The sequence below is a fragment of the Equus caballus genome, chromosome 14 (genome assembly GCF_041296265.1).
Source record: "Equus caballus isolate H_3958 breed thoroughbred chromosome 14, TB-T2T, whole genome shotgun sequence".
NCBI classification, from domain to species: Eukaryota; Metazoa; Chordata; class Mammalia; order Perissodactyla; family Equidae; genus Equus; species Equus caballus.
In genome coordinates this window covers 92,779,922-92,806,944 of record NC_091697.1, presented here as the reverse complement: position 1 = coordinate 92,806,944, position 27,023 = coordinate 92,779,922, and the positions used below count along the sequence as shown (strand labels likewise).

At 37.9% G+C, this 27,023-nt stretch overlaps 1 protein-coding gene across 1 annotated transcript in view; it reads left to right on the top strand.

Annotated features, from left to right (window-relative positions):
- Window positions 1-27,023, top strand: part of ADGRV1 (adhesion G protein-coupled receptor V1) — a 510,967-nt gene that overhangs the window by 231,847 nt on the left and 252,097 nt on the right. The window contains exons 81-84 of the mRNA XM_070233305.1: window positions 1,891-2,140; window positions 2,679-2,818; window positions 4,321-4,481; window positions 12,430-12,530. Coding sequence (XP_070089406.1) covers window positions 1,891-2,140; window positions 2,679-2,818; window positions 4,321-4,481; window positions 12,430-12,530 — 652 coding nt within the window. The remainder of the gene's footprint in view (window positions 1-1,890; window positions 2,141-2,678; window positions 2,819-4,320; window positions 4,482-12,429; window positions 12,531-27,023) is intronic.

The following is a 27,023-nucleotide window of genomic DNA, read 5'->3' as shown; positions in this document are numbered from 1 at the left end:
TTAACATATAGGTGACAAATTGAACACAGAAAATAAGAGAGAGATCAAAACTAGTTTTTTTAACTTAGAAAACTTTAAAGATGTTGACCATTTTGGTATACATTATTTATACATTGTCTTAAGCAGTAATCAACGGCATCTACTGAGAGTGAAGGGTTTGGGCATTGAGCAGGGATGTTGAGGAGAATGATGGAGTCTAGAACAGTCACTTGAAAGCCAAGTAAAAACAATGTCAAGTAGCATTGAAGGCCCAGCTGAGGTTGGTCACTGCGTTTGTAGTGATACCAATGGGTGCCAGAGGGTAGAGTTTTTCTCCCCTCACTTCTACCTGGGTGTAAAGCAGATTGTGGGATTGATCAAAGTGAGTGCAGTGGAAGGGCATGGATGTAGGAGCTTAAGGTGTCAGGGAGAGTGTAGTCGTCAGCAAGTAAGAGGGGCCAAGAATTTGGCACACTTCTCTCAGAGTTGGGTGGAGTCACTGTGCATGTGATGTTGGTTTCAGTATGCCAAAGTAGCAGTGCCTGTGGTGGCACTGACGGGCTAAATCTCAGTAGATTCCATGGGTTTGGAAGAGGGGTATACAGTCATGTGGCTGAGGTTCACTGGTCTCAGCCCCATTGTACCTGGTTGGGGGGTCTGCAGTGGCAGCTTTTAGCTGAGCTGCCAGTGAAGATGTGGGAAGCTGGATGGGGAAATTAAGAGAGGAGTTTTTGATAAGCTACTGTGGAGGTGAGGTGCCCTATACAGATTGAGGTGTTTCAATAGGAGTCTTGGACATAGAGCTCCAGAGCTTGGATAAATGGCTGGATTAAAGATAGATATTTGAAGGCACTGATTCAAATGTGATAGTTAAAACTATGGCAGATTATTTTTTAGAGAGGGCATATAGCTGGTGGAAAAGTTAGCCCCTTAGCGTTTCCTTTTCTTTCTCAAATCTTCCTTTGAAAATTCTCACCTCCACTTCCCAGGTTAGGGGTCTTGGCTTGGTATCACTTAGATCAATGATATAATTATACATACTGTACATCCGTTGGTCCTTATAACTTTTAACGTTTAATGCATAATTTTTATTCCAAAATACTAATATTCTCTAAACTTTTTCAGGCAGGTTTCAGATCTGATTCATCTTTGTATTTCCTCCTTGTAAACATGATGGGCTCACAGACAAGATGTATCAGATTCTTTGGGGACTGGTTAAAAAAATGCAGATTCCTAAAACCCCATCACCCTCCCCAGGCAAGGATTCTGATTTAGTATGTCTGGGGTGTTCTCTAGAAATGTCTATTTTTAAATAAGCTTCCAAGTGATTTCAACACACACTGAGGTTTGGAAGCAATTTCACTGAGTCCGGGATCTTATGCCTGGGGGATGTTCAAAACAGAATTGTTAAATGAATAAAAACCACTGTTCAGGGTTGTTTTTCTTACCAGTCACATGGTTACATTACCAATGCTCTGACGGGTTTGAAAGGGGTGTAGTAAGCACTTAGTGAAAGCATGGCTCTAGATATATGAGGTTTATGATATTCTTAAATATAGTAGAGAGTTTCAGTTCAGTGGTGTGCCCTTTCCTCAACCCGTTCCACCAATGCTGCTGTGACTACAAAAAAGTACATTTTATAGCCACAGATTGTATCTGATATCCGTTAAACAGCTTTAAAAAACCCATGTTTTAGGTTACAAGGGGCATCAGAAAGAGGATGCAGAAGGTTTTGTGCAAAAAACCCTGACAACCATAAGAGAACTGAAAGCACATTTTCTGTACTGCGTCTGGCTTGGCCATGTCATGGTGATGCATTTCAGCAAATAGAAATGGCTATATAGAACAAACATAATATCATATATATATGATGCATGCCATTTTAGCAGAGGCTTTGCTTTTCTGTTGTAGAAGCAAAACCATCCTGGACAGTTGCCCCTACTTGTCAATACTGGCTCTTCACTGGTATCCTCAGCAGATCAATGGGCACAAGTTTGAAGGAAAGGAAGGTGATTATATTCGAATTCCGGAGAGGTTATTGGATGTCCAGGATGCAGAAATAATGACTGGGAAAAGCACATGTGAATTTGTCCAGTTTACAGAGTATAGCAGCCAGCAGTGGTTTATAACTGGAAACGGTCTTCCTGCCCTGAGAAATAAGGTAATCTATCATTAGGAAAAATCTGGTTGGAATCTGATTTTTCTTTAGCAGACACATTCCTCAGAATGCATTTGCTTGATCAGATTTGTGGTAAGTGCTCCACATGGTGAGATAATTATGAGTCATGTCCCATCTCTATGAACTATTTGTAGAATGTTTAGTCTCGAAAATAGTTGGAAATATTTCCTTTGTGTTTGATTGAGTAAAATATATATGGAAGTAGGGAAAGTGAAAAAATAGAGTTTTCACTAATATTGTATGCTATTATATACCCCACTTGCGATGAAGTCCAACGATTATAATCAGTATGAGTGTTGTCAGCTGAAGACCACTCAGTAATGGAAACGGAAGTAGAATGGTTTGCAACGAAAAACTACTGAGAGGCCTTACGTTCATAACGAAGCTAAGACTATTGATAGTGGCAGTAAGCAAGTGACTAAAGTGACTAGAAAAATGAAGCAAAGTTCAGAATGTGAGATTCAGTCATAACATTAATTTTAAAATATCGTTAAATTTTCTGTTCTTTTTGACGATATAGGTATTGTCTTTGAGTGTGAAAGGTCAGAGTTCACAACCCTTGACTGACAACAATGAGGTTGTCTACAGGATTTATGCTGCCGAGCCTAGAATTGTTCCCCAGACGTCTCTGTGTCTCCTTTGGAATCAGGCTGCTGCAAGGTACTTATTAATTGTTTAAAATCAGAATTTGGTCCTTCCCCATTTCAGTACCATTGGGTCCGATGTTGTATGGGAGAATTGACGGTCACCTCAGGTGAGACTTTAGAGAGTAAGCTCTACAATAAATAAGACAAAGCAGCATAGGAAATGGTCTAACATTACGCAGGTAGCAAATGCAGCCAAATAATTTAAATAGGTGTTTAACACATTATTTACTTCTTTATTATTACAGCTTTCATGGGACTTAGCCTGAGTTCTGTGCAATTCAGATAACCTTCCTGTGGTTATTGGTTAATTTATTGGGCTGGAAAGGAAATTCTCTTTACCCCTTCTATCTGGGCTTGTGGTTCTAGAACTGGTGCTCTATGTTTAGAGGGATTATCAGGGATTTATAATTCCAGGCCACATATGGCTTAGAGTACATTTTGGCATTAAATCCATACATAGGAGTGGGAAGAAGAGAATGATTCTTTGAATCTTTTTGGCTTAAGGTTTCAACTTTCTGAGCAGTTCTGTTACTCAGAGCTCAGTCAATACTGCAGGGTCCTGCAGTGCTGGCCCAGAGGGTTTAGGGTCCAAGTCAGCCACTAGATTCTGTTTATTACTAACTTTCAGCTGCACAAACTAAAATTCTAAATAGGTTTAACAGCTTAGGTAACCAACTGTTCTCCAAACGCCAGGATTCTGGTTAGTCTCTCACTTTCTTTGTGAAAAAATAATTTTCAATTGAAATGTCTAATGCCTGATGACAGGTCTTAAACCTAATACATAGATACTCTGTAATCCTCAGTGTATAATTAGTAATGAATGTTTCAAGCTTGAATCTGCAGTTGGGTGAAGAAGTTTTATGTCCTTAGAAAAGGAAAGGAGTCAAGAGATGCTAAGAGGGAAGAGGCTCAGAAGGCTCGGCGTGGACACCACAGTTGCTATAGTGATAACAAAGTTTTTGTGCTAAAAGCCAGACCTTATAGTAAGAAACACTTGAAAAAGACCTGGAAAACATTTATGTAATATAACTGGCTCCAATCCAAAAAAGATAAGGAAGCAAACTTAGAAAAGCATATAAATAATTTATGTGGTTCAAAATACAAGGAATTGTGAAAACTGAGGAAGGATGAGCACTACACGTGTAATGGCTTTGTGGATCTTTCGGTAGTTTTGGAGGTGAAGGAGGAGTGCCTTCTGTTGAAAACCCAGGGTGTGTTTGCTACAGGTTAGGAAGCACCTGGTACGGCTCTGTTGAGAGGACTGGCTTCTTTGGTATCGGGAATGCTTTCGCAGGTTTGGTTTGTATTTAGGCTGCTCTTAAGGTGTCTTGTGGGATCTGTTGCGTCATGTCTTGGACAACGTATGTCCTCCAGTGTTTCCTCTTGAAAATGAGGTCAGCTTAAGTCTTGAGTGAACAACACTTAAGTTCAGTAAGTTATTTTTCCTTTAAAAGCCATCTCAACACCCTAAGTATTGATGAAAGAGGAGCAGTGACGATTGTGTTTTTGTCCCAGCTGGTTGTCTGACAGTGAGTTCTGCAAAGTGGTTGAGGACACTTCAGACTATGTGGAATGTGCCTGTTCCTACATGTCCGTGTACGCCGTCTACGCCCAGACTGACAACTTGTCTTCGTACAATGAAGCCTTTTTCTCTTCTGGATTTATATGTATCTCAGGTCAGTTGAGTATTTTTGAATCAATAATTTTAAATATTTATAAGAATGAAAGTCTGTTTTCCCACTGTCCTTTTATATATGCAAGGTGCAAACATACTACAATTCATCAGCACTAGGAGAAAATAAACTTTCCCATGGTCTTATTTATTCCTTAATTTATACAACAGATATTTATGGAGGGCCAACTTTGTCCTGAGGATATAGGAAAGAACAAGACATAGTTCCAACTCACGAGGAATGTGAAATAGAGTGTGGGGCAGAAACTAGATAATGAGAAAGGGTAGTGTGCATAGTGGCGTGATTTAGAGAGCAGGCTCTGCAGAGGAATGTCAGGATGGTGTGAGATAATATATACAAAGCATTTTGTATTTTCATTAAGGAAAAAAAAAAATGCCCCATGAGTCGATTTGTATTCTACAACCTAGGAGCTCTAAATATGCTCAACCACTGTGTTAAAGATAAATTGTCTTTCACCTTTTGCATCTAGGCCCCATTTCTGCAGGAATAGGAATTTGAACTGTATTGTCTGTCACACTGTTTACCTATACCTTGACTTTGAATAACCAAATAATAGAATTGTTCTCGTTTGCTGTGTTGTTTATATGGTTGGGAGTATGAGAATTCCTTAAACTGTATTCCTATCCCCACCCTCACCCCCTCTGTGCCCATTCCGAGTCATCTTTTACAGCCCCACAGCTGCTTCTGTAAACAATGTGCTCTACATTGAACTGGGTATAGAGTAACCCTGGAGCCAGACTGCCTGGGTTCAAATCCTGGTTCTGCCATTGGCTGGTTGTAGCACCTGAGGCTAATTACTTAGTTTCTCTATACTTCAGTTTCCCCACCTTTAACGTATGATTTTAAATTGTATTAACATAGCAGAGTGGTAGATATACGAACTCAGACATTTCTGATATCCTGTTTTAATGATATTTTGTTTGTAAATGTGATTATCATTGAATTCATGTCGTTTTTATTTGGTGTGCAAACAGTCCTCCTAATAATCTGAATCTATTAGGAAATTTTTGTGGAGGTAGAAACAAGTAATTAATTATTGTTCTTTGTCCTGGTTGTTAAAATCTTTCCACTATAATTTTATTTTATAAAATTATACATTTTCCTTAATGTTTCTGAATTCTGAACCTAATTTAGATTGCATAGAAAAGTTAATAATGTCTTATTCTTAATCACGTCTTTCATAAGGATAACATTTCTTGCTTAATAGATTCTTCTACGTCTGTGTAGTTCCAAAATCAAATGGAGACATCCTGTTTTACTTTAATGCTAATATATTCACAGAATTTTCATAGAATGATGAAATAAAGCCAAAAACAACCCCCCACTGAAATGATTTCTAGTCCTTTTATGTTTTTCCGTAGAATCAGAGATCTGAGTACTGCTATGACCCACAAAAATCCCTTATTGCAAATACTGAACATCAAAACAAAGAGTTTTGAAAACTAAAGAGAGAAGGTTGTCTTGATTTTGTAGAAGGCTATCATGACCACAAGATATTTCCTGAGAAATTGTTAATAAGTACATATTTTTTGCAACTCACTCTAGAAAGGTTTCACAGATTTGCTCATGTTTTTGAGAATCAACACCTAAATATCAACATCTACTTTTATTACTTTTGACTATGAGTCATATTTGAAATTAGTGGGTTTTTTGGTCCCCTCTGTCCATGAGGTAGTGTAACGTATGTTACATGTTCTATAGATCAGGGGACATAAAGTCCTGTCTTTGTGTCTCAGTTTCAGCTCCAGGGGAGGATGAATGTTCATCCCTCTGATAGGCCCCCAGGAACTAGAGAAGAGAATTTTATATGTCTTGCATACACATTCTGTAATTTAGGGTCAGGTCACACCAAATATCCCTCTGAATTTGGAAACAATCTGATAGTTCTTTTCATGAAATGTGGTAAAATACACTTGGATAGAAATTAACCCTTTTTATTTAAATCAGGATAGATCACAATGTATCTGTTCCAATTCTGGTTACTGTATAGTAGAGCAGAACAACTAAAATGATCAAAGTATGTGAAATGGGCATAAAGGCAAAAAAGTTTACTTATCCTCAGCTTAGAAAGATCAAAGATGAGCGTATATACCTGTGACTTAAAATTTTAAACCAGTTTACCAAATTCTAAGAAATTAAATTAAGGTTATCCTTTGAAGCTAAAAAGATGGAAAGTGAGGACAAATAAAACATAACTGTGCACCTTAGTGTAACATTATGGAACTTGCCTCAAAGCTGACTTGGGAGAAATACAACTTAAAATACCTTTAGATGACAATGCCATAATTTTATGGTGTAATGATTAAGAAACCTCAGCACAGTTTGAAGTGTACGTTACTATTTGGAGGACAATGTCAAAGAAGCCTGCACTGCTTCCCATGAATCTGTTGATGTTGGACTATCAAAGACAGACTAGCAGAGTGGAATTATCCTGATTTTGACTCTGAGTGCAATTCCTGTGGCCTTGTGGTCTTAACAAGACCCTGAACCATTCCATAACCATTTCAGTTTTAACATCAGTACTTGAACTAGGTCGTGTTTGATGCGCTTGTTGGTGGGTCTCCTATGTTTGCAGTGCTTTTAAGCTGAGGGTAGAGATGGACCACAGACCTCACATTTGTTTCACTTCTTCTTTTTTGTTCTCCTCCAGTGGAGAGATCCTTTAACACATTCGTCAAACTAAAACTTTCCCTTTGAAATGGCTGATGGTTTTACTTTAGAAATTAGTAAGTGTATAAATGCCAACACAATATCAATTTTACACTTAAGTAACAGGAAATAATTGTCTATAAATTGCTACATAATGAGACTTACAGGATAAGTAAATCAACACAATCTAAAGTCCTTTAAAGCTGCTTATTCTTTTGTCCAAAGTTTATTAAACTGCAAGAACATTTTGGTTGTTCCTTTTATATTTTACAAGCTGAGAATCCGATGTTTTTCCAGAAAAAAAACTTTTTGTAACTTTACCAGATACCTACTCATGTCAAATTAATTTTTAGAATAAGACATATTTTCTAAAATTTTGTGTCAAATTCTCCCTAAAATACCAAGTTCATATTTACTGTAATCGTGGTCTTAGTAGCCATTATGATTATGAGGGAGGATATATCAAAATAACTTCATTCTGACTATGAAATGGAAGTTAGTCACGAGAAGAATATTAAAAAAGATGTAAGAACTTAAAAAAAAGAGTTTGAAGTGAGAACTGCTGGTGATAAAGAGGTCAGAGAGCTTGGTTTCATTCTGCCATGGCATAAAAATGTTGGATTTCTCTAGCCATGTACATAGAGTTGTATTATTTAGGATGAACTTGGCTGCAAGTAACAGAAGACAACTCAAATATCTTAAAGAAGCAGATTTAGTTCCAGGGTTGATTAATTCAGCACCTCAGCAATGTCATCAGGGGCCAGCCTCTTCCCGCTTTTCTGTTTTGCTCTCCTCAAAGATTTTATTTTCTCAGCCTTATCCCTACATGGTCTTGAGCTGGCTGCAGCAGCTCCAAGCATCTCACAATGATGTCCAGGCCTGCCAAGGGAAAAGTACTTAAGTGGATCTTGTTTTAAGAGCGATGAAAACTTTCCTGAAAACCACCCAGAATGTTTTCCCGCACATGTCTTTGACCAGAAGTATGTTCTATGACCTCTCATAAACAAGTCCTTGTGAGGGAGAAGATACAGATAGAAATATAGAGACAAGCAAGTAACAAGCTGCTTTGTGTGTGTGTGTGTCTTGTGTGTGTGAGTGTAAGATTGGCCCTGAGCTAACGTTTGTTGCTTGTCTTTTTCTTTTTGTTTGAGGAAGATTGTCACTGTGCTAACATCTGTGCCAATCTTCCTCTGTTTTATGTGGGATGCCGCCACAGCATGACTTGACGAGTGGTGCTAGGTCTGCACCCGGGATCCGAACTGGTGAACCCCGGGCTGCCAAAGTCGAGCACATGAACTTAATCACTACACCACTGGGCCTGCCCCCGAATAACTAGCTTTTTGAACATTGTGTCTCCATTGCCCAGCACAGCCCCTGACACATAGCAGTTTCTCAATACCTATTTGTTAAATTGATAAATAAATGAATACACAGTGTTGATGTGACATCCTCCAGTAATGAGAGGTACTTGTGGCTATGTAAGTCAAGTTCATATTTTCAAGTCCCAAACCAGCTCATTTTAGCTATTTTAATAAAAATTCTTCTGAAATATAACATACTCTTTCTTGCTTTCTCTTGGGACAGTTTAACACAGCATTCTGCAATGGGTCTTTCTGTGATGTTGAAACTGTTCTGCACTGTCCAATATGGTAGCCACTAGCCACATCTGGATATTGAGCTCTTGAAATGTGGCTGGTACAATTGAGGAACTGAACTTTTTATTCTATTTAACTTCAATTAGTTAAAATTTAAATTGCCATGTATGGCTTGTGGCTATTGTATTGAACCTTGAAGGTTTAACACCCTAATTATCTGGAGGCTGGTCTCTTGGCAACCTCATCCCTCTGGAATAAATCTTTTCTGTTCACCTACGAACTTGTGTACTCTAGGGTGTTTCATATTGACTTTTGTTCAACCTAGAAAACTTTTCAGGCTTGACAGTTTTGTTTTCCTGCCCTTAGCTTATTAGTAGCAGTAACCAAGAGGCATCGTGCTGAGGGGAGAGTTGCAGGAATGTGGGAATCAATAGAGACAAGCAACAGAAAGTAGAAAAAGTGACATTAACAGCTAGCATTAGATGGGCAAATAGAAAAAACTAAGCTAAGCTAACAAGCTAATAACTGATTTAATAATGTGGTGATCATTTGACTGTTTATCTGTAGAGAAAACAGATACATAGAGACAAAATTTATGAGACAAAATTTATAAATAAAGACATTTTCATGGGAAAAAGTATTAATATTGAACTTGTGGGGGGATAAACTTCAGTAACTTGACAAGTACATCACATTCTTAACTGACCAAACAATAGAGATGTTCACTGGATATGCATATTCATGTATAAACATTACAAATGCTTATACACATACAGGCATTTAAATATTGCATAGATAGATAAGAAGATCTTTGGGCCAGTTTGATAAGAGCAAAAGAATCTAGCAGCTCGTTAGAGTTTTTCTTATCTAAATCAAAGATTATCAATGTTGTTTTGTTAAGGGTGATTTATCTTCCCTCTCACTTTCTAATCATACAGAAAAGTCATTTGTCTTAGTGAACTAAGTAATTGCTCTTTTCCAACTGAGTCTGTAATCTACATAGTGCTAGAAAAAAAATTAAGGAAAATTATTCAATTAGCTGCTTGTTTTTTCTACATAATTGCCAAGGAATCAATTTTTTTTAAAACTGTTTAGAGTATGCTCTTAAAAAACTGTTGGAGTTTAGGTAATACCTTGAATTGTTATACTTTATTTTTAAGAAAACATTCTATTTATAGTTATAACATTTTGTATCCTGTGATTTACATATTTATACTGAGAGAATTTAAACCAAATAATTGTTATAATTTTTTTCGAAAACTGATTTATAAATTTAAATCTTGCTGCCAAATACAGCTATTCAATATCAAATAAAAAAATAAAATATAAATACTTAGCATATAGAACTTTAGAAACTTGGTAACTGCAGTATTTATTTCTATAAATCTAAGATATTCGGTATCTTTTCCCAAGGCCAGCTAAGGCACAGCCTCCCTGAGGTTTTTTAGCACCATTCTTCTCCCCTAAATAAAAAATCACCTCTAGAGAACCATCATACGTTATAGTTATAGGCTAATAGAATCTTGCCCATTTTCCTGCCACTGGCTTTGAATCCTGAACTGCCACCAGGTGTCATGCTAGCATTTTAATTGAAGCTTAATGTACTTAATTAAATATTCCTGAACTGGTCAAATTTAACTGTGCTAAGTTTATATCATGAAATTGGAGTATAATGGAAAATCACCAAGTTAAGGGAAAAGGCTGTGAATAAGCTCTTCTTGTGAATAAGAAAAAACAGTTGACTCATGTCTGTTTCTCCTTTGCCCGGCGCTAATCCTCTCGCTTCGCATTGTTCCCATTTACCACAATGAACTTCCAGTAAAGCACATATTTGTGATCATGCGGCCGCTAATGAGAAAAACTTGCAAGGCCTTGCTTTTAAATCAGTATGTTACACCCACCCACCCACACACACACACACACACACACACACTCTTAAACCTTGAGTTTAAGCTGGCTTTGATCATCATAGGAAATTCAAAGTGTTCGTGAGTGTGTTCAGAGCATCAGCTTCAGCAATTGACAGACTAGCTCAGGAAAAGTGCAGGACCGGGCCTGGCTCTGCAGTTTCTGCATAGACTGTGAACCTGTGTGGGTGGATTTTGGAGGCAGCCCCAGGACCTGCACACCTGTCCCAGAACACCCCATGGCAGCCTTCCTAAAAACGGATTACTCCAGATTTCTAGGGCTAAAGCCTTGGCTCATGCCAAAGCTCACTTCCTGGATGGAACCTTGTCTACCTTATTAAAATCTAAACCCACTGAAAGCTTTTCCCAAAAGGACTTATGAGAGGCATTTCTGTACACAGACTTAGTCATAGATCCTATGCACCAGTTTGCAGATGCCCAGTCTGCTTATGCCAACATGTACTTTAAAAGTTCGTCCCATACCTTCAGAGAAGATAATGAGAAAACAAAATGTTAGATAAATGCAGCGTCTCTTGTTTGTCAAGGAGGCGTGGATACGTGAGGTGATGCAGGCACCGTACATGGCAAAGCAGCACACACATGCCAGTTGGCAGGTTTTGATAATTCTCAGACAAAATAACCCTATTGAGGACAAGAGTGGAGGGAAAAGGCTTATGTGAAAAAGCAAATGGCTTACCATATGCAGCACATTTAGATTTTAAAAGGCAGGAAGTATTTTAAAAATATATATACACTCTGCTTTTACAACCTGTCATTAAAATAAATTTATATAAATTACAAGATAAAAGATTTGTGGGTTAGTGCTGAGGTTCTAATCATCCCCTTGAAGTAGTGTAAATAGGTGAATTCAAGTAGATTTAAAGACAATGAAAATAATTTTCTTCACCACACTTATTTATACCTGTTTAGGGGGCCGGCCCAGTGGCATAATGGTTAAGTTCGTGTGCTCCACTTTGGCGGCCTGGGGTTCACAGGTTCGGATCCCAGGTGCATACCTATGCACCACTCACCAAGCCACACTGTGGTGGCATCCCACATACAAAATAGAGGAAGATTGGTACAGACATTAGCTTGGCGACAATCTTCCTCACCAAAAAAAAAAAAAAAAGAGAGAGAGAGAGAAAGAGAGAGAAAGGAAAAAAAATATAGATGTTTAGATTAAAAGTCATCTCAGGGGGAAAGAACACACTTAGTACCTGGTTTTGGCACCCCGTAGCATAGATTGCTCTTAAAATTCATAATTACCACTGTTGTAATTATATAACTATTCCTGGTAGGTAACAAGGGGTAATTACCAAACCTGAGTTTTGGTGGTACCATTCACAATTTTATGCCTGAAAAATCCTATTCACCTCCCTAAATCCCTCTATTTAGCCAAGCCACCTGTTCTTAGAAAATTAGATTGGAGTTTGATTCTTTCCTTAAACAGGAAAACTGTGTAATGGAAATGTAGAAAACCAAAAGCTTAATGAAATTATTAATCTCCTTAATTTGTGCTTTCTTTTTAGTAGGGAAGTGAGCACGTAGATGTTTGAAAATTAAAGTTACCCTTAGGTCTTCATTGATAAGTGTGCAGATTTTGTATGCCCTGTAAAATGGAGTAGATTAACATTGCAACAGAGTCATTCGCAGAGATGCTGTGCTGTGCAGCATAGCCAGGCTGCGGGCCTTATGTGCTTGAGTGTTCCAAAGATTTTCACTATGCCATTGTTTGTTCATGGATTATAAAACCACATGTGAACTTTTTTCTTCCTACAGGTCTTTGCCTGGCTGTTCTTTCCCATATCTTCTGTGCCAGGTATTCCATGTTCGCGGCTAAGCTTCTGACTCACATGATGGCAGCCAGCTTAGGTACACAGGTAGGAGAGCACTGGAATTTCCAGCTTTCATTAGGGGTTTGTGTTTCTTTTTCTGTGATTCTTGAACTGAATGTATAAGTAAAGTTTAATCTCAGTTGAGTTGAAATGAGCTTGTTTGATTCTGTAGTGGAGAAGGATTGGGGGAGGAGAGCGGTAAGAGGAAATGAGCGTTATCAAGCCTAAAACGTGTATTTTGTAAACTTCCTTCTTCAAAGTACCTTGATAGCATCGCTTGCTTACGAGAAAATACCTGCTTCTTATGCAAAGCATTGGAGCGTCAAGTTATATATGCTAAATATATTACTAATGTGTGTCTTTATTAAAATTAACACATTTTATTTAATCTGAATAAAATATAGTCTTATAAATTATTTATATGGAGAGCGCTAAGATGGTTATACCTTAAAACATCTGGATAATATATTTTGCTTCATTTAATATTATAGAACGTTGTTTGGTAGAACATTCTTTTTTTGGAGAATTATTCAGGTGTCGATAGCAGAAGAAATAGTGTGAAAAACATTGAGTCACGCTTTAGCAGACAGTTTAAGGCACAGAAGCCCCATCAAAAGATAAAATTAAATGCCTTTTCTGTCCACGAGGTGCTCTCAGTCTAGAACAGTAGATGTACATATAAATAGCTATAATTTAGTGTTGTAAGTGTAAACACAGACTATTTGCAAACTACACTGTGATTATAAATGAGGACAGTTCCTTTTGCTATGAAGGTCAAGGAAACCTTCATAGAGGAGGTGACGTTTGAGCTGAGACGCGAATAAGAAGTTCACACAGTTTGTTGATAAGAGGAAAGATGGGTGTAGTTGTTTGTATAAGCAAATGGAAAAACGCATAATCACTTCTACTTTAAGACTGTAATTACAGATCCAGACAGTAAGAATATACTATGTAATGTTATTATTGGGAGAACTTGGTAGTATTATTTTATGAAATAAAATTTCTTCTTTTCTGAGTAGGCGGGAACACCCCCGGAGTGCAGAAAATGCTCTTTCTGAATTGGGTGCTGATTATATGCATGTGTTCAATATATGTAAACTTATTATGCTGTACACTTACCGTTTGCACCCTATCTTTTAGAATGGTAATGGCATTTTATTGAATTCTGAACAGAACTTTTAAAAATAATACCTAGTGGAGGAGCTGAAATAGAAAATGGAAAATTATCTGGGGCATTGGACTTCTGTTGCCTTTTTTTGTCCCAGGAGTGAAAATGACATGTGTAAACTTCATAACTCTATTTTTTGGGGGCACAAGTAAGTGCTGGTTTCCAAGTGGAGGATCCCAGATTAGGGTTTTAAAGTACCTATGAACTATGCGAGGTAACAGCTGTTACCAAAGTGGGGGCTTACACTGAATTTGACAAGGCTATTTATATTGCCGTGGTAACTATCTTAACTGTCTGATCTTGCCTTGCCTTCTTGTATGTAAGATCTTAGAAAACCCGCCTTCCATAATTAGAGTTTACTTGGCTGTATTCACCACCCACTCTGGTGATTTTTTGGCAGCAGAATTTGTACAAGTCTTAATTATAGAACCATAGAATTACAGACAACTCTTCAGTGTCCTACCAGACAAATTTGCTCATGTCTAAGGATGTGAAAGAAAGACTCAGGATTTATATGTTGGGACATTGCCTTCTGATTCACATTGTACTTAACATTAATTTTGGAGAAAATGGTTAGTCAAATCCATGTTTTTCAGTATATTTTTACAATAAACGAAGCAATGTGGCATGAAAAATCCTATACTGTCTGACTTGTGACATGAAATAACTGAAAAAGTAATTTCCATAGTTTTTTTTTGGCAGGAAGAATTGGTATACTGCTTCCTCAAAATGCTTTACCGATCTACTTTGAGTTTTAAAATACCCTCTAAATTAAAGAGAATAATCGTCTCCCTTAAAACCTTTTAGCAAAGCCTTTTTAAAATTTTTAGACTCTCCAAGAAAAGAAATGAAGCTGACTGCAGGAACCTGGCCCCACCCTTTCTGAGTTTTAAAATCATGTTTATATCTCCAGTTACAGAATCTTGCCAACAAGGGTATTCTGCTTCCAGCCTCAGATCTCCCGTTTGCGATCCTCCATCAATGCTATGTTGACATCCTTAGAGTTTAAGTTTCCTCTAGAGAAGTCTTCAAAAACACGGATTTGGCCTGTGGTTCTTTGGCTGAGAGAATGAAACTTCTCTAGCGGACAGAATGTTTGAGTTGTGAACCCTCTGCAGACAGGTCTGCCAAGACCATTCGGTTTCACGTCGTTCTTGCTGACCTAGGACTAAGTTGACTGGCTTTTGTGGGAAAGGGGAGGATGGAAATGTGAGAGTCGCTGACTTCCTTTCAGAGCAATGTGAGTTGGGGAGGGAGGCAGTAGAGGTCGGGAAAATGTGGTCTTCTGGCTCTACTTCTCTGCTTCTAGAAATATATACAATATTATATAGAATCCATAATTTATTATAAACTTTTATATAGATAGCCATAAACGGAGGAAGACAGACAAGAATCCAAAGATTATTTCTCTTTAAAAGTCAAAAGATCCCACTTTAGTCTGGAATTTGTCGTTCAAGCATCTTTAAGAATCATTGACTACAAATTACCAGCAGGTGGCAGTAGAAGATTTTTTGTTTTTTCGTTTTTGCAAAACTGGTTTTCCGTCTCTTTTTAGCAAAGATGGAGTTCAGTAGAAAACTTGAGATGTTTTCACAGCACTTCTTTCACTGTCTAGAGAGTATTCTTTTGCAACGTAGCAAATATGTGTCTGTGATTTCCAGCTTTTCTCTTTTCATCCTCTTTTTCAGAATTGAACTAATTAATCTGTAAGGCGCTGTTAGAAGGCTCATACATCGCTGGCTTGGGATGTATCTTTCTGTCATTTATAATTCGTAGTTAAATTCAGGGGCATAAAATTATTTTCATTATATTTATGCTGTTATAAGCTTCAAGAAGAAAAATGTGGTTATTGAAATGCTACAGTTAGAAGTTTTGAGATAAAGTCTGTATTTTCAGTGTTGTTTATTTAAAAAGTATGTATTTTTCTTCCATGCCAAGTTAATGTTTCTCACTTATCTAAAAGAACATGATTAAATGGCAAGAAATAGTGAGACCATTCCCTTCAAGTATGAGGTGAAAAACAGCAAACAAATTTTCATGGCATTGGGTGATAGTTCTCAGAAAAACATCTAATTATATCTTTGGAATTTTTATCTTAGAATCACATTGCCAACCCATGTGTGCCCTGATAAGGCTGGTAAACAGTGAGGACAAAGGACAAGTTTGCAGTTCAGGGTTCTCAATTCTGGGGGTTCTGTCAGGAAAAGCAATTCTCCAAATCTAAAAAAAGAACAGAAGTTTCCTCATAGAAAACATAGTAAGATAGAACTGCGTTTACTGTGATTAATAAACTTAACCAGGGGGAAATATTTGTTTATGGGTTTTTTCCCCCTGTTTTTTGTTTGTTTGTATGGCTAAGTACATTTTCTGAAACTGAAGATCAAATTTGTCTAGAAAAAAATGTATGTAAAAATGATTATCAACTAGCCTATACATTATCTGAATTCAGATGACACTGTGAACGTCTGAGAATTTGAAATACTGAAATATAAATTTTTGGTAGCCACTGGATGTGCAGGAGGGACAAGGGAATTGCCTTAAAATTCGGAGGGCTGTCCTCTGGAATTTAGCAGAAGTCGGGCTGTCACTGTCTTGTCTGGTTTCCTTGTTCGGCAACAGTTTAGCTATCGTTTTGCAACATCGTTTTGTTTCCCAGGTAGGACCCTGCTCAGATACTCCTGCGAATAGATTCTGCTTTCATCTACAGTTTATGTTACTCTGGCTTTGAATATCTAGCTTCTCTGAGACTCTTTGAGAATCATTGACTGCACTTGGTTGAAGCCAGAAGCTGTGTGTGACCCTCCAATCCTGGCTCCTCCTGGCTGCCACAGGGCCTGGTTTCTCCGCCTGCAGCTTGTTGAGACTGTCGGCTCAAGAAAGCCATTGTGTGTGTAGAGTCTGCAAACAAGTATCTAACAAGCGTATTTCTATGGGTTGAAGCGAAGAAAGATAGAAATTGTGAAATGTTCATGCGTCCAGTTTGTCGTTAGCTGGAGGTTTTGGTTAGTCACTTGTTAACCAGAGTATGCTGGTTACAGAACTGTCACTTCAACACATGCAGCCAGGCTCCGGTCCTTGCCTTTAACTATAATGCTATACTGTCTCCTAAATTAGGAATTAATGAGATTTACTCTGTCACCAAAGGAGGTAGATGATTTTAAGGTGACTGTGAAACCAGTGGTTTCATTTGACTGAAATAGAAAAGGCTGAAAGTTTTAATAGATAGAGAGGGATATATGCAATTTGGGCATCAGGAGTTTCAAGTTTCTGTAGCTAGTGATTTAGATGTTAGCTGTGTAAACACAGAGGTCTTGACACTGTGAAAAAGGTTCTCTGAGATGGGTTGTTTAGAGAACCTGTGATTATAGAACACACATAGCTAATGTCATTAGGGGCTTGCCTTTATGGCACTGAACTAAGTGATTTGCACGTATTGTCTTGTTTACTCCTTATAACCGGATGGGGTGGGTACTGTTATCATCTCTATTTTACAGATGGAAAAAATGGGACTAAGGGAAGTTCAGTTACCTGCCCAACTTTCATCGACAGACTGTTGCAGCTGGAAGAAGGTTTCGAACCTAAGTCTGTCTGGCTCCAAAACCCATGTTTGAAACAGTGTGCCATGTGGAATGAGAGGGATCATTAGAAGCAGATAATTAGAGCATAGTTAAAGTTTTTGAAGCTAAGGAAGGAAAAAAAGATTTCAAATAGAAGGACTGAGCATCAGTGGGAGATTAATCTTCAAATTCAGCACGAACAAGGTCACTGGAAACCTTGGGAAGAGATGCTGAATATTAGACATAAAAGGTTAGGCAGTAAATAGGTAGGGAGGAAATGGAAGAGGCTGTTTCAGACCACCTGAGAGAAGTTTGGCAGTGAAAGGAGGGGGCAGTCCGGGCACAGAAAGAGGGAACATCTCTAGCACCTCTGATCATAAAAGGCTTGCTGAAGGGAAGCTGTGCCCTGGGGCTGCCACACACCAAAGGGGCAGGTATCCTTCTCTCTGACTCCCCCCCCTCCATTGGTATTTTTCTTTTCTTGAAAGAGAACTTTCTATAGAAGTTTGATGAAAGGGTAATAGAATTAGTAAGTTTCTCTTTGGTTCATGTTTTTATTAATACTTTTTGATTGCTTTGAAATTTTTTATGCCTAAGGCAAGTGACACCCTGCTAGTGTTTCTAACCTAATCATGTTGTATCTAGGAGAAGATTAGAGCTCTAGACTGAGCCTTTTTCTTTTTCTCCCCCCCATTTCTTGAATCCAGATTTCTTTGATGACCTTAAATTTTTGGCATTATTCTTACTGAGTCTCATGTGAACTTGCAGTCAAACATGAAGTAAATTTATAACTAATCATTATCAAATAATTTTATAATTCCTTCTACGATGAAAAATATTAATATTATGCTTTTCACAAGTATGTGCTTTGAGGGATTAAGATGATACTGGTATTCAAAATGAAGTGAAACTTGAGTATTGGTCAAAGTATTGAATTGCAGAAGAAATAAGCTATTTTATCTTTGCTTTCTTCTTAATTATACATTTTACTTATATATCAAATGTTTCATTCCAAAAATCTGTTAATAGCAAAGTCCAGCTCCTTTTTTTCAGCAAGCTTTCAAAATTCAGCTCAACCATAGACTGTTCTTACTAAATTGAAAATAAGTGGACGCTGAAGATACAAAAATAGTATCATGGTCACACTACTGGGAAATTCAAACTTTCCCAAGTGCTGAAGTAGCAAAGCAACAGAAAGAGTGAGTAATATTCTGAATGAGGCTACAGTGACATTATCATGTCTGCAACATGGCTTTTGTTACTAGGAAAATTTGTGAGGCAAATCCAGACTTTACCAGAAAATACCAGTTTGAAATCTTCTGTTACAGCCTCAGAAACATAAACTATCCTTGACTTTTAAAAGCTTGTTTTGATGTCCCTAACTAGGGAAAATCAGCATCTGAGAAAAATTGTTTCTACGAATATTTAGTGATCGCTCTAAAGAGCTTTAAGTGACAAATATGGAGTGGAGGGGGGAGAGTCCCAGTTGTGGAATTAGAAGGACAAATGGGGTAACATCCCTGAGCTGCAGTGGAAAAATCGTTGGATAAATAATAAGAATGCCTGCCCTGCAGACTTGTTAAGAGGATAACAGACTAAGTTCAGAAAGCTCGAAATACAAGAGCCGGGGAAGGAAGCGCGGAGGATCAGGGCAATGACTCCCGTGGCCGTACCACATTGCCGGCTCCTTCTGCATTCTGCTCTGAGTGGAAAGCTACCTAATGCCTTCTGGAGAACTGAGCCTGGTTTCCTGTTCTTGAGGTTTTTGTAAATCAGCTTGTAGGGAGGTGACAATGTTTGCAACCCCACCCTTTTTAAGTAGTCGGCTCTAGCACGCCTGTTACCGTACCTCTTGCTATGCTGTCCCAGAAAGTCTTTTCAGTTGATCTGCATTAGCTGTAGGCACTGTTAATTTTGCTTGCTTGTATTTTTCAAATGAGAATTTTTTCCCCATTATCTTGAGTATTTCCTAAGTTTTTATGTCTTTATTGCCTGTGTTGAATTATTAGAACCTTCAGAACTGGAGATAGATATGTCTGTATGTATGTGTGTATATGTATATGCAGTTGTGCAGCACTTAACAACGGAGATCCGTTCTGAGAAATGTGTCATTAGGCGATTTCATTGTTGTGTGAATATCACAGAGTGTACTTACACAAACCTAGATGGGATAGCCTACTACACACCTAGACTATATGGTGCTAATCTTAGGGAACCACCGCTGTATATGTGGTCTGTCATTGACCAAAACATCGTTATGTGGCACGTGACTTAAATGCCTATTTAAAAAACCTTTATTTATATATACACATATTTGTGTACGTATGTGTGTATATGGTGTGAGCTTGTGCATGCGTATGTATATACATTTAAAGTTTGAAATAGGCATATATTTTAAAAACGCACGAAGACTATTTAGTGAAACACTGTCCTGCTAAAGACTACCGTAAGCACTCAGTATACATGATTCCATATTACCTTATCAACACGCTGAGATAATCAGTATTATTACTATTTATTACTATTGCCTCTGTATTGCACATGAGCAATCTGAGACCCCAAAAGATCACAGTACTTGCCCCAGGTCCTACAACAAGTAAGTCTGTCCACTCCAAAGCCCTCATGTCCCTCTCTCCCCTCTGCGAAGGACTCCTCAGAACTCAATGGTGCCTCTTCCCTCCACTTCCGTGGAGCAAAATAGTATGGCCTCTTGCAGACAGTTTTTTTTTTAAAACAGCTTTGTTGAGATAAAGTTCACATACTATACATTTCACTCATTTAAACTGTATAATTTAATGGCTTTTAGTATATACACAGAGTTGAGCACCCATCACCACAATCAATTTGATTTATTTTTTTTTTCTAGCTTTGTTGAAGTATGGTTAGTTAACATTTACTACTGAACTAATCGGCCTCTCTTCAATCTCCTTTTTAGCTCTTTGACATCTTGCCTCCTTTTCTGAATCTTTTCAATAAGTTTTTTGGTTGATTCTGACTCCTAGCACCCCTGTATACAGCAGAGTGGAACCCTGCTGGTTTTTTGCCCCATCCTCTCACCTTCCAGGGCTGTGTTGCACAATGCTCTGCTGCTGTTCATAGGGTTTTCATGGCCAGTTTTTTCCAGAAGTAGGTGGCCAGGTCCTTCTTAGTCTTTCTTGTTCTGGGAGCTCCACTGAAACCTGTCCACCCTGAGTAACCCTGCTGGTATTTGAAATACTTGGTGGCATAGCTTCAACATCACAACAACACGGCAGCTGCCACAGTATGACAACCGACAGATGGGTGGTGTGGTTCCCTGACCAGGAAACGACGCCTGGCTGTGGTGGTGAGAGCACCAAATCTTAACCTCTAGACCACCAAGGCTGGCTGTGAGTGGCCCTTACAAAACTGGTTTTTAAATTTCCATATACCTCTCTAAGTCCCAGGAAGTTGTGTCTTTGAGCTTTAGCTGCTTGCCCTACCAACAGACTGTCTCATGTTTATTTAGTTGCCTGTTTGCCTAGCTGAGCTTTAAGTTCCTGAGCAAAGAGACTATTCCTTTTTATATCATTTACTATACCAAAAGGTATATAAGAGGGCCAAAATAACAACAGTTATAAAGGTCAAGCAGCCTTTCCTGTAGGCTTGTTGGTTGTGAGCAGTCTAGAACCGCCTTTCTGGCAGAGCCCCATTTGCAGCCTGTCTCCCAGGAACATATACTCTGTGTTCTGCCAGGGATGGGGAAGAAGTTGGTTTCTGGCACTGTGTTTTGGTTGTAAGGGTGAATGTTATTGCAAAATTGAAACATTTACATGTCACGTATCAACAACCAAGTACATTTCATGGCCAAATTTCATCTGTAGAAGATGGCATATGCAAGTGATTTTATGGGGTTTGGTTTGGAAACTGTGAGAAATTCCGCAGCAACCCTAGACCTTACCTCTAAGCCCTACCCAAAACCAATTTGTACCCTTGCCCTTTCTGGAACACAGAAATCAAAGTTAAATGAAAGTCAACCTTTGAGTTCATATTCTCAATTTTTACTATTTTAAAACATCTAGTGTGGGTTTCCCTTTTTAAAAATATGCATAGAATTAACCATATTTGGGTATTAAATGCGTTTTGTCTCGCTGCTTCCAGGCTATATCCCAGCTATGTCCCCTTTTCTCTGTCTTCACTGTTAATGATCATCTGAGCCGTCTCTCTTCTATAGTAGCCTCCAAACTATTCTGCATGGTTTTTCTCTGGCTGCTGTCTTTATAAACTGTGCTCTTCTCAGCAGCTGGAGTAGTCCTTTTAAAGACTAAGTCAACTCAACTCATTCTCCCACCTAAAATCCTTCAGTGACTTCATGTTGCACATAAGAGAGGAACTTCTAACCTCCATCTGACAGACCCTTGCAGACCATCCCTGCTTACTCTGATTTCACCTCCTACCATCTCCACCCATTCACCCAGCACCAGCTACAGTGAACACTTTCTAGTTCCTTCAACATGCGGAGTCCTTCTTGTCCTGGGTCCTGGGTCCTGGGTCCTGGGTTCCAGTTAATTCCTAAGCCTGGAAAGTTCTGCACCAGTGTTTTTCCATTCATATAGCCATTCATCCATCTTTTATTCCTACTCAGCTCACATGTTATCACCTCAGAACAGCCTCTCTGAGTAGCGCCCCCCCCCATATCGCTTCACTCTTATGCTTACTTCATATCATATATCAATATCTGAATTGTCTTGTTCATTTATTCTTTTCTGTCCCCTTCCTCGCTCTCTACTTCCCACCTCCTAGAACGTAAACTCCATTAGATCAGGAATCACCTGTCTCGTTCATTCCTGTGTTCCTAGCACCCATAAACAGTTTTTGACACATACTAGATTTTCAATAAAAACTGGTTAAAATGAGAAAAACAATAAAGTGAAAGGAAATTGTAGACTTTCTCCTAAAGGACATTTTTCAGCAATTTAAAACCTATTGCCATTTTCTCACGCAAATAAGCTCTTTCTATAGTCGCAGTGCTTTAAAGAAAAATGAGAATTTTTAAAAAAGATTATTCAGATTCTTAAAGAATTGTAATGTTGTAGTGGTCTAAATTTATAAACAAATTGCATTATAAATCTTGGTGTATAATTTAAACATATTCAATTCAGAATTCATTTTTCCAGAAAAATAGTTGTAAAGAGAAGATCCTAAGCCAGCCACCAAAGCCCATTTCACTCTTATGAATCCTAATTATACTTTTTAATTTTCCTTCATGTTAAAACACATTCTGATATTTGATTGAGAACTTCAAGAAAACCCTGGCTGCTCCCACAGCCTCTGTATATGGCTCTCCTTCCTTCAGAAGTCCACAGAAGTAGACAACAAGGGCTCAGGAGGGTGATGGGCTGGGGAAGGGGAGATGAAACTAGAGGTAAGAGGCAGGCTTCTGGAAGCCAGCTTCCTGAGTTCAGATAGATGCTTCTGCAAGTGAGTTGGATAGCAAATGTGAAGTTTTCTGAAGTTTGTGGACATAGTGTGGGGATAGAGATTTGGCTCTTAAAGCAGCTTTATTTCCTTCTTAGTGAGTAGGAAGTTTTGACATGAGAGAACAACTATTGGAATCTACAGGAAAAGTTTTCTTAAGTAAGATCTTTCTCTATTCCACAGGAATAACATTTTGTGTTAAGATCTAGTGCAGACACTCATGATAGATCATAACTAATTGTAGTAGCTAATTGTAATCAATAGTTAGCTAGTAAATGTCTATAGTGCCAAAGTAATTAATATGGGTCATTAAAATAAGGATATAAGTAGCAGGGTTGTCCTGTTGATTGGAATTAGAGCTGGGATGAAATATCCCAACATACTGCAATATGTCTGGCCATAATGAACAATTCTGCCATGTTTAGATCATGTTTATAATTATGATGAAACCACCGTTAGTTTCTGAGATTATTATATCTGATACCACACCCCAAAAGCCTTTTAACCTATGCAAAGCTAAAAGCATTCATTACAATGCCTGGTATTTTGAAAACCAGTGAGTTAATGAGATACAGTGATCACAAAATCCTATCCCTCCCCCAAAAATATTTTTAAAGAGTAAAGTCTTTGCATTCAAAGAGTATGATTTTGTAACCTGGAAATCTTTAGGTAAAAAGTGAAAGTGTTGGTTAATTGTCTTTGCTTCTTTGAATCTGGCTAGAAAAGTGTTCAGTAAATATTTGTTTTAGAAGGGCAATATAAACATTTTAAATTATATAAACAGAGGTGTGTAGATATTGCTCATGCAGCTTTTTCATTCCACATATGTGCAAAGGCCGGAGGAGTCTTAGAGATTAACCCCGGGAAGTCAGAGTCGCTGGATTGCCACTGTTTACGCTCAGGTCATGGTCATCATTACTGTTAACTCACTAGGTACTTGTGAAACCCCATAAAAAATGGCTTTATGTTGTACAAGCAATCCATACTTGAGCAACCTTCAACTGTAAGGATTAGGAATTGCTCTTTCGAAAATGTTTGTCAGGGTTAATTATTGAAGACTTGTGTGTGAATATAGAAAAGTCAGATGAGGACAAGGAAGTCTGTCTACCACCTCCTGTTTGAGTCTGAATCAGAGCTGCGTAAAAATCCATTTATTCTCTAGGGAGGGAAAAGAAGAGGACCTTTGCTGAAATTTTCATGGAGGCCCAATTTAAATTTATCTCCTTGTATATACAGCAGCCATTCATTGTTCCTATTCTGCATATATTTAGTGTCATATGTAATATATCAGGCTCTTTGCTAGGAACTGCAAACATAAAGATAAATAAGACATAGTTTAGACGTTTGAGCAAGGTGTAGTCTACTGGGAAGGGGATAAACATATAAATAAATGACTGCAAGAGAGTGTTATAGGCATGTGATGGCAGTCTGTACAGCATACAGTGGGAACAAAAAGACGGGAGTTATTAATTCTATACAGGGTGAGGGGTGGGGTCAGCAAACTCTTTACAGAGATGAGAATGCTTAAGCTGTCTTGAAAGATGAGAAGTCTTCACCAGGTAGAATCTGCATACAATTAAAATACAGACATTAGTAAAGGCAGAGGAATGGGCTGTGTCTGGCAGGATTAGTGACGCAAAAAGGATTACTCTAACATTGGATTATATTCTGTTTATTTTGTGAGGCTTCAGGGATGGTTCAGCTGGTTATGGGTTGATGATGAGGAGAGGAGAATTACTTCTGCTACAGACCTGGAAGCGATGGAGAGTAGTCTCCAGATTGGAGCAGATCTGATATCTGGGGAAGTAATAGGAACAAGAATTTCTTATAGATTTTTTCAGGATAAGAATTTGGATACCACAGATACATTTTCATGTCTCGTGAGCATTTTTCTTAGAAATGTGTTAAATAGTCTAATCTGAAAGGGCCAGAGTATCCACTTCTGTGCTACTGCTCATAAAAAATCAGAAGTCTCTATTCTGTAAGGTGTGAGTAGGGTTTCAGATTTTCTTTTTTTTAGTCTTTTATTCATGCATGAAGTAATACCTCTCGGAAATTGAAGCATTCATTATGCATTGAAATTAAAACTGTTTCATATTTTAAAGAATAATTCCTCAAAACAACCCCAATAAACTCTTTATTATTAGTTCAAATGAAGAAATAGGAAAAAGCTAATCAGATATAAAGTGTATTTTTCAATGTTACTTCAAATACAATCTGCTGCAATCGTATGTTAAAGACCCATAATGGCAGAAATTAATATAGTTTTATATATTACGATATTTAAACATGTAAAAATATTGATACAACACTACATTTTATATGCCCTTTATGTAAACCCTAGGGACAAAATTCAGAAAAAAAAAAAGCTACAATGAAATTGTAATAACTCCAACTACATAACTGTAAGAAATATATCCTGTGTATATTTTCCATGATATTGCCCTTTGTGAATTTACTATTGAATTCATATTCTTGAAGTAAAGATAGAATTCAGACCATAGAGAAATAGAGTGTGAAAATACCACAGGAAAATATTTGTGTTGTTTAGAATTCAGCATGTGTAACTCTTTTCTAAGTTATTAATAGGCTTGAGAACAATAATATAAGCCATTTCTCCTAAATAGAAGCTAGTCTGAGAGAATAGACTTCCGTCAGAAGTGGCTGCTGTAAGGGAGAGGGGAAGCTGAATTCAAACAGTTTTGTGAGAAACTAGAAAAGAGGAAGCAATTCAGCTGCACAATCGGTCACTGATATTTGATTTACTCTCTTTGGAGTTTACAAGTGGCTGCCAAGTTGCGTATAATGCTCACTGCCTAACCCTTGGAGGCCTCTCTTCCAGCTGATGTCTGCGTCAGTGGTGGCCGTGAAAGAGGAAGCAACTTGAAGAGAAAATTGTTTACCACTTTGGTTTAACATGGAATTAGAAGGCTAAAGTAAGTCGTTTAGAACACCATTGGAATGCTGTTTTGGATAAATTTAAAGGACATAGTGATCTCTAAAAGTTACTTAGCATCTAGTCCTACATGTTAATTAGGATCTCATTCTGAAGGTACCCTCTTACCACATCTTTGGAGATAATTATGAAAAGTCAAAGGCATACTTTTTTTTTATTGAGGTCGTATTGCCTTATAACATTGTGTAAATTTCAAGTGTACATTGTTATATTTCAGTTTCTGTATAGACTGCATTGTGTTTACCATCAACAGTCTGGTTTTTATCTGTCACCATACATATATGCCCCTTGACTCCTTTTGCTCTCCCCCTACCCCCTTTTCCTCTGGTAACCACTAATCTATTCTCTTTATCTCTGTATTTATTTATCTTCCGCATATGAGTCAAATCATATGGTGTTTATCTTTCTCTGTCTGACTTATTTCTCTTAGCATAATACTCTCAATGTCCATCCATGTTGTTGCAAATGACACAATTTTGTCTTCTTTATGGCTGAGTAGTCATTCCATTGTGTATATATACCCATCTTCTTTATCCTTTCATCTGTTGATGGGCACGTGGGTTGTTTCCCCATCTTGGCTATTGTAAATAATGCTGCAGTGAACATAGGGGTGCATACATCTTTTTGAATTGTTGATTTCGTGTTCTTTGGTTAAATACCCAGTATTGGAATAGCTGGATCATATGGTAGTTCTATTTTAATTTTTTGAGAAATCTCCATACTGTTTTCCATAGTGGCTGCACCAGTTTGCATACCACCAGCAGTGTGTGAGGATTCCCTTTTCTCCACATCCTCTCCAACACTTGTTATTTCTTGTCTTGTTAATTATAGCCTTTCTGACAAGTGTGAGGTGATATCTCATTGTAGTTTTGATTTGCATTCCCTAATAATTAGTAATGTTGAATTGAACATCTTTTCATCTGCCTGTTGGCCATCTGTATATCTTCTTTGGAAAAATGTCTGTTCATATCCTCTGCCTACTTTTTGATGGATTGTTCACTTTTTTGTTGTGGAGTTGTATGAGCTCTTTGTATATTTTGGAAATTAACCCCTTGTCAGATATGTGATTTGCTAATATTTTCTCTCAGTCAATGGGTTGCAAAGACATACTTTTAATAAATACCTCATGTTTACAGTCATTTATAAATTCTGTGTGAGGTTAAACAAATAATCACACTGACTAACAAAACCCAAAGTAGTCACAATCATGTCCTCAAGAAGATTATAATCTAAGGAGTGCTGGGGATATTTCACAGATATGACGCAAGAGTAAACAAGGGGAGATGAAATCGGCCACATAAATGTGGTGGTGGTGTCCCACATTCTTTGTTGTTGCACAGTTATACTTTTTCTCACTTACAGATTATAATTTACTTGAGGGTAAGGACTCTAACCACATTTGTTTGTTAAATCTACTGTGG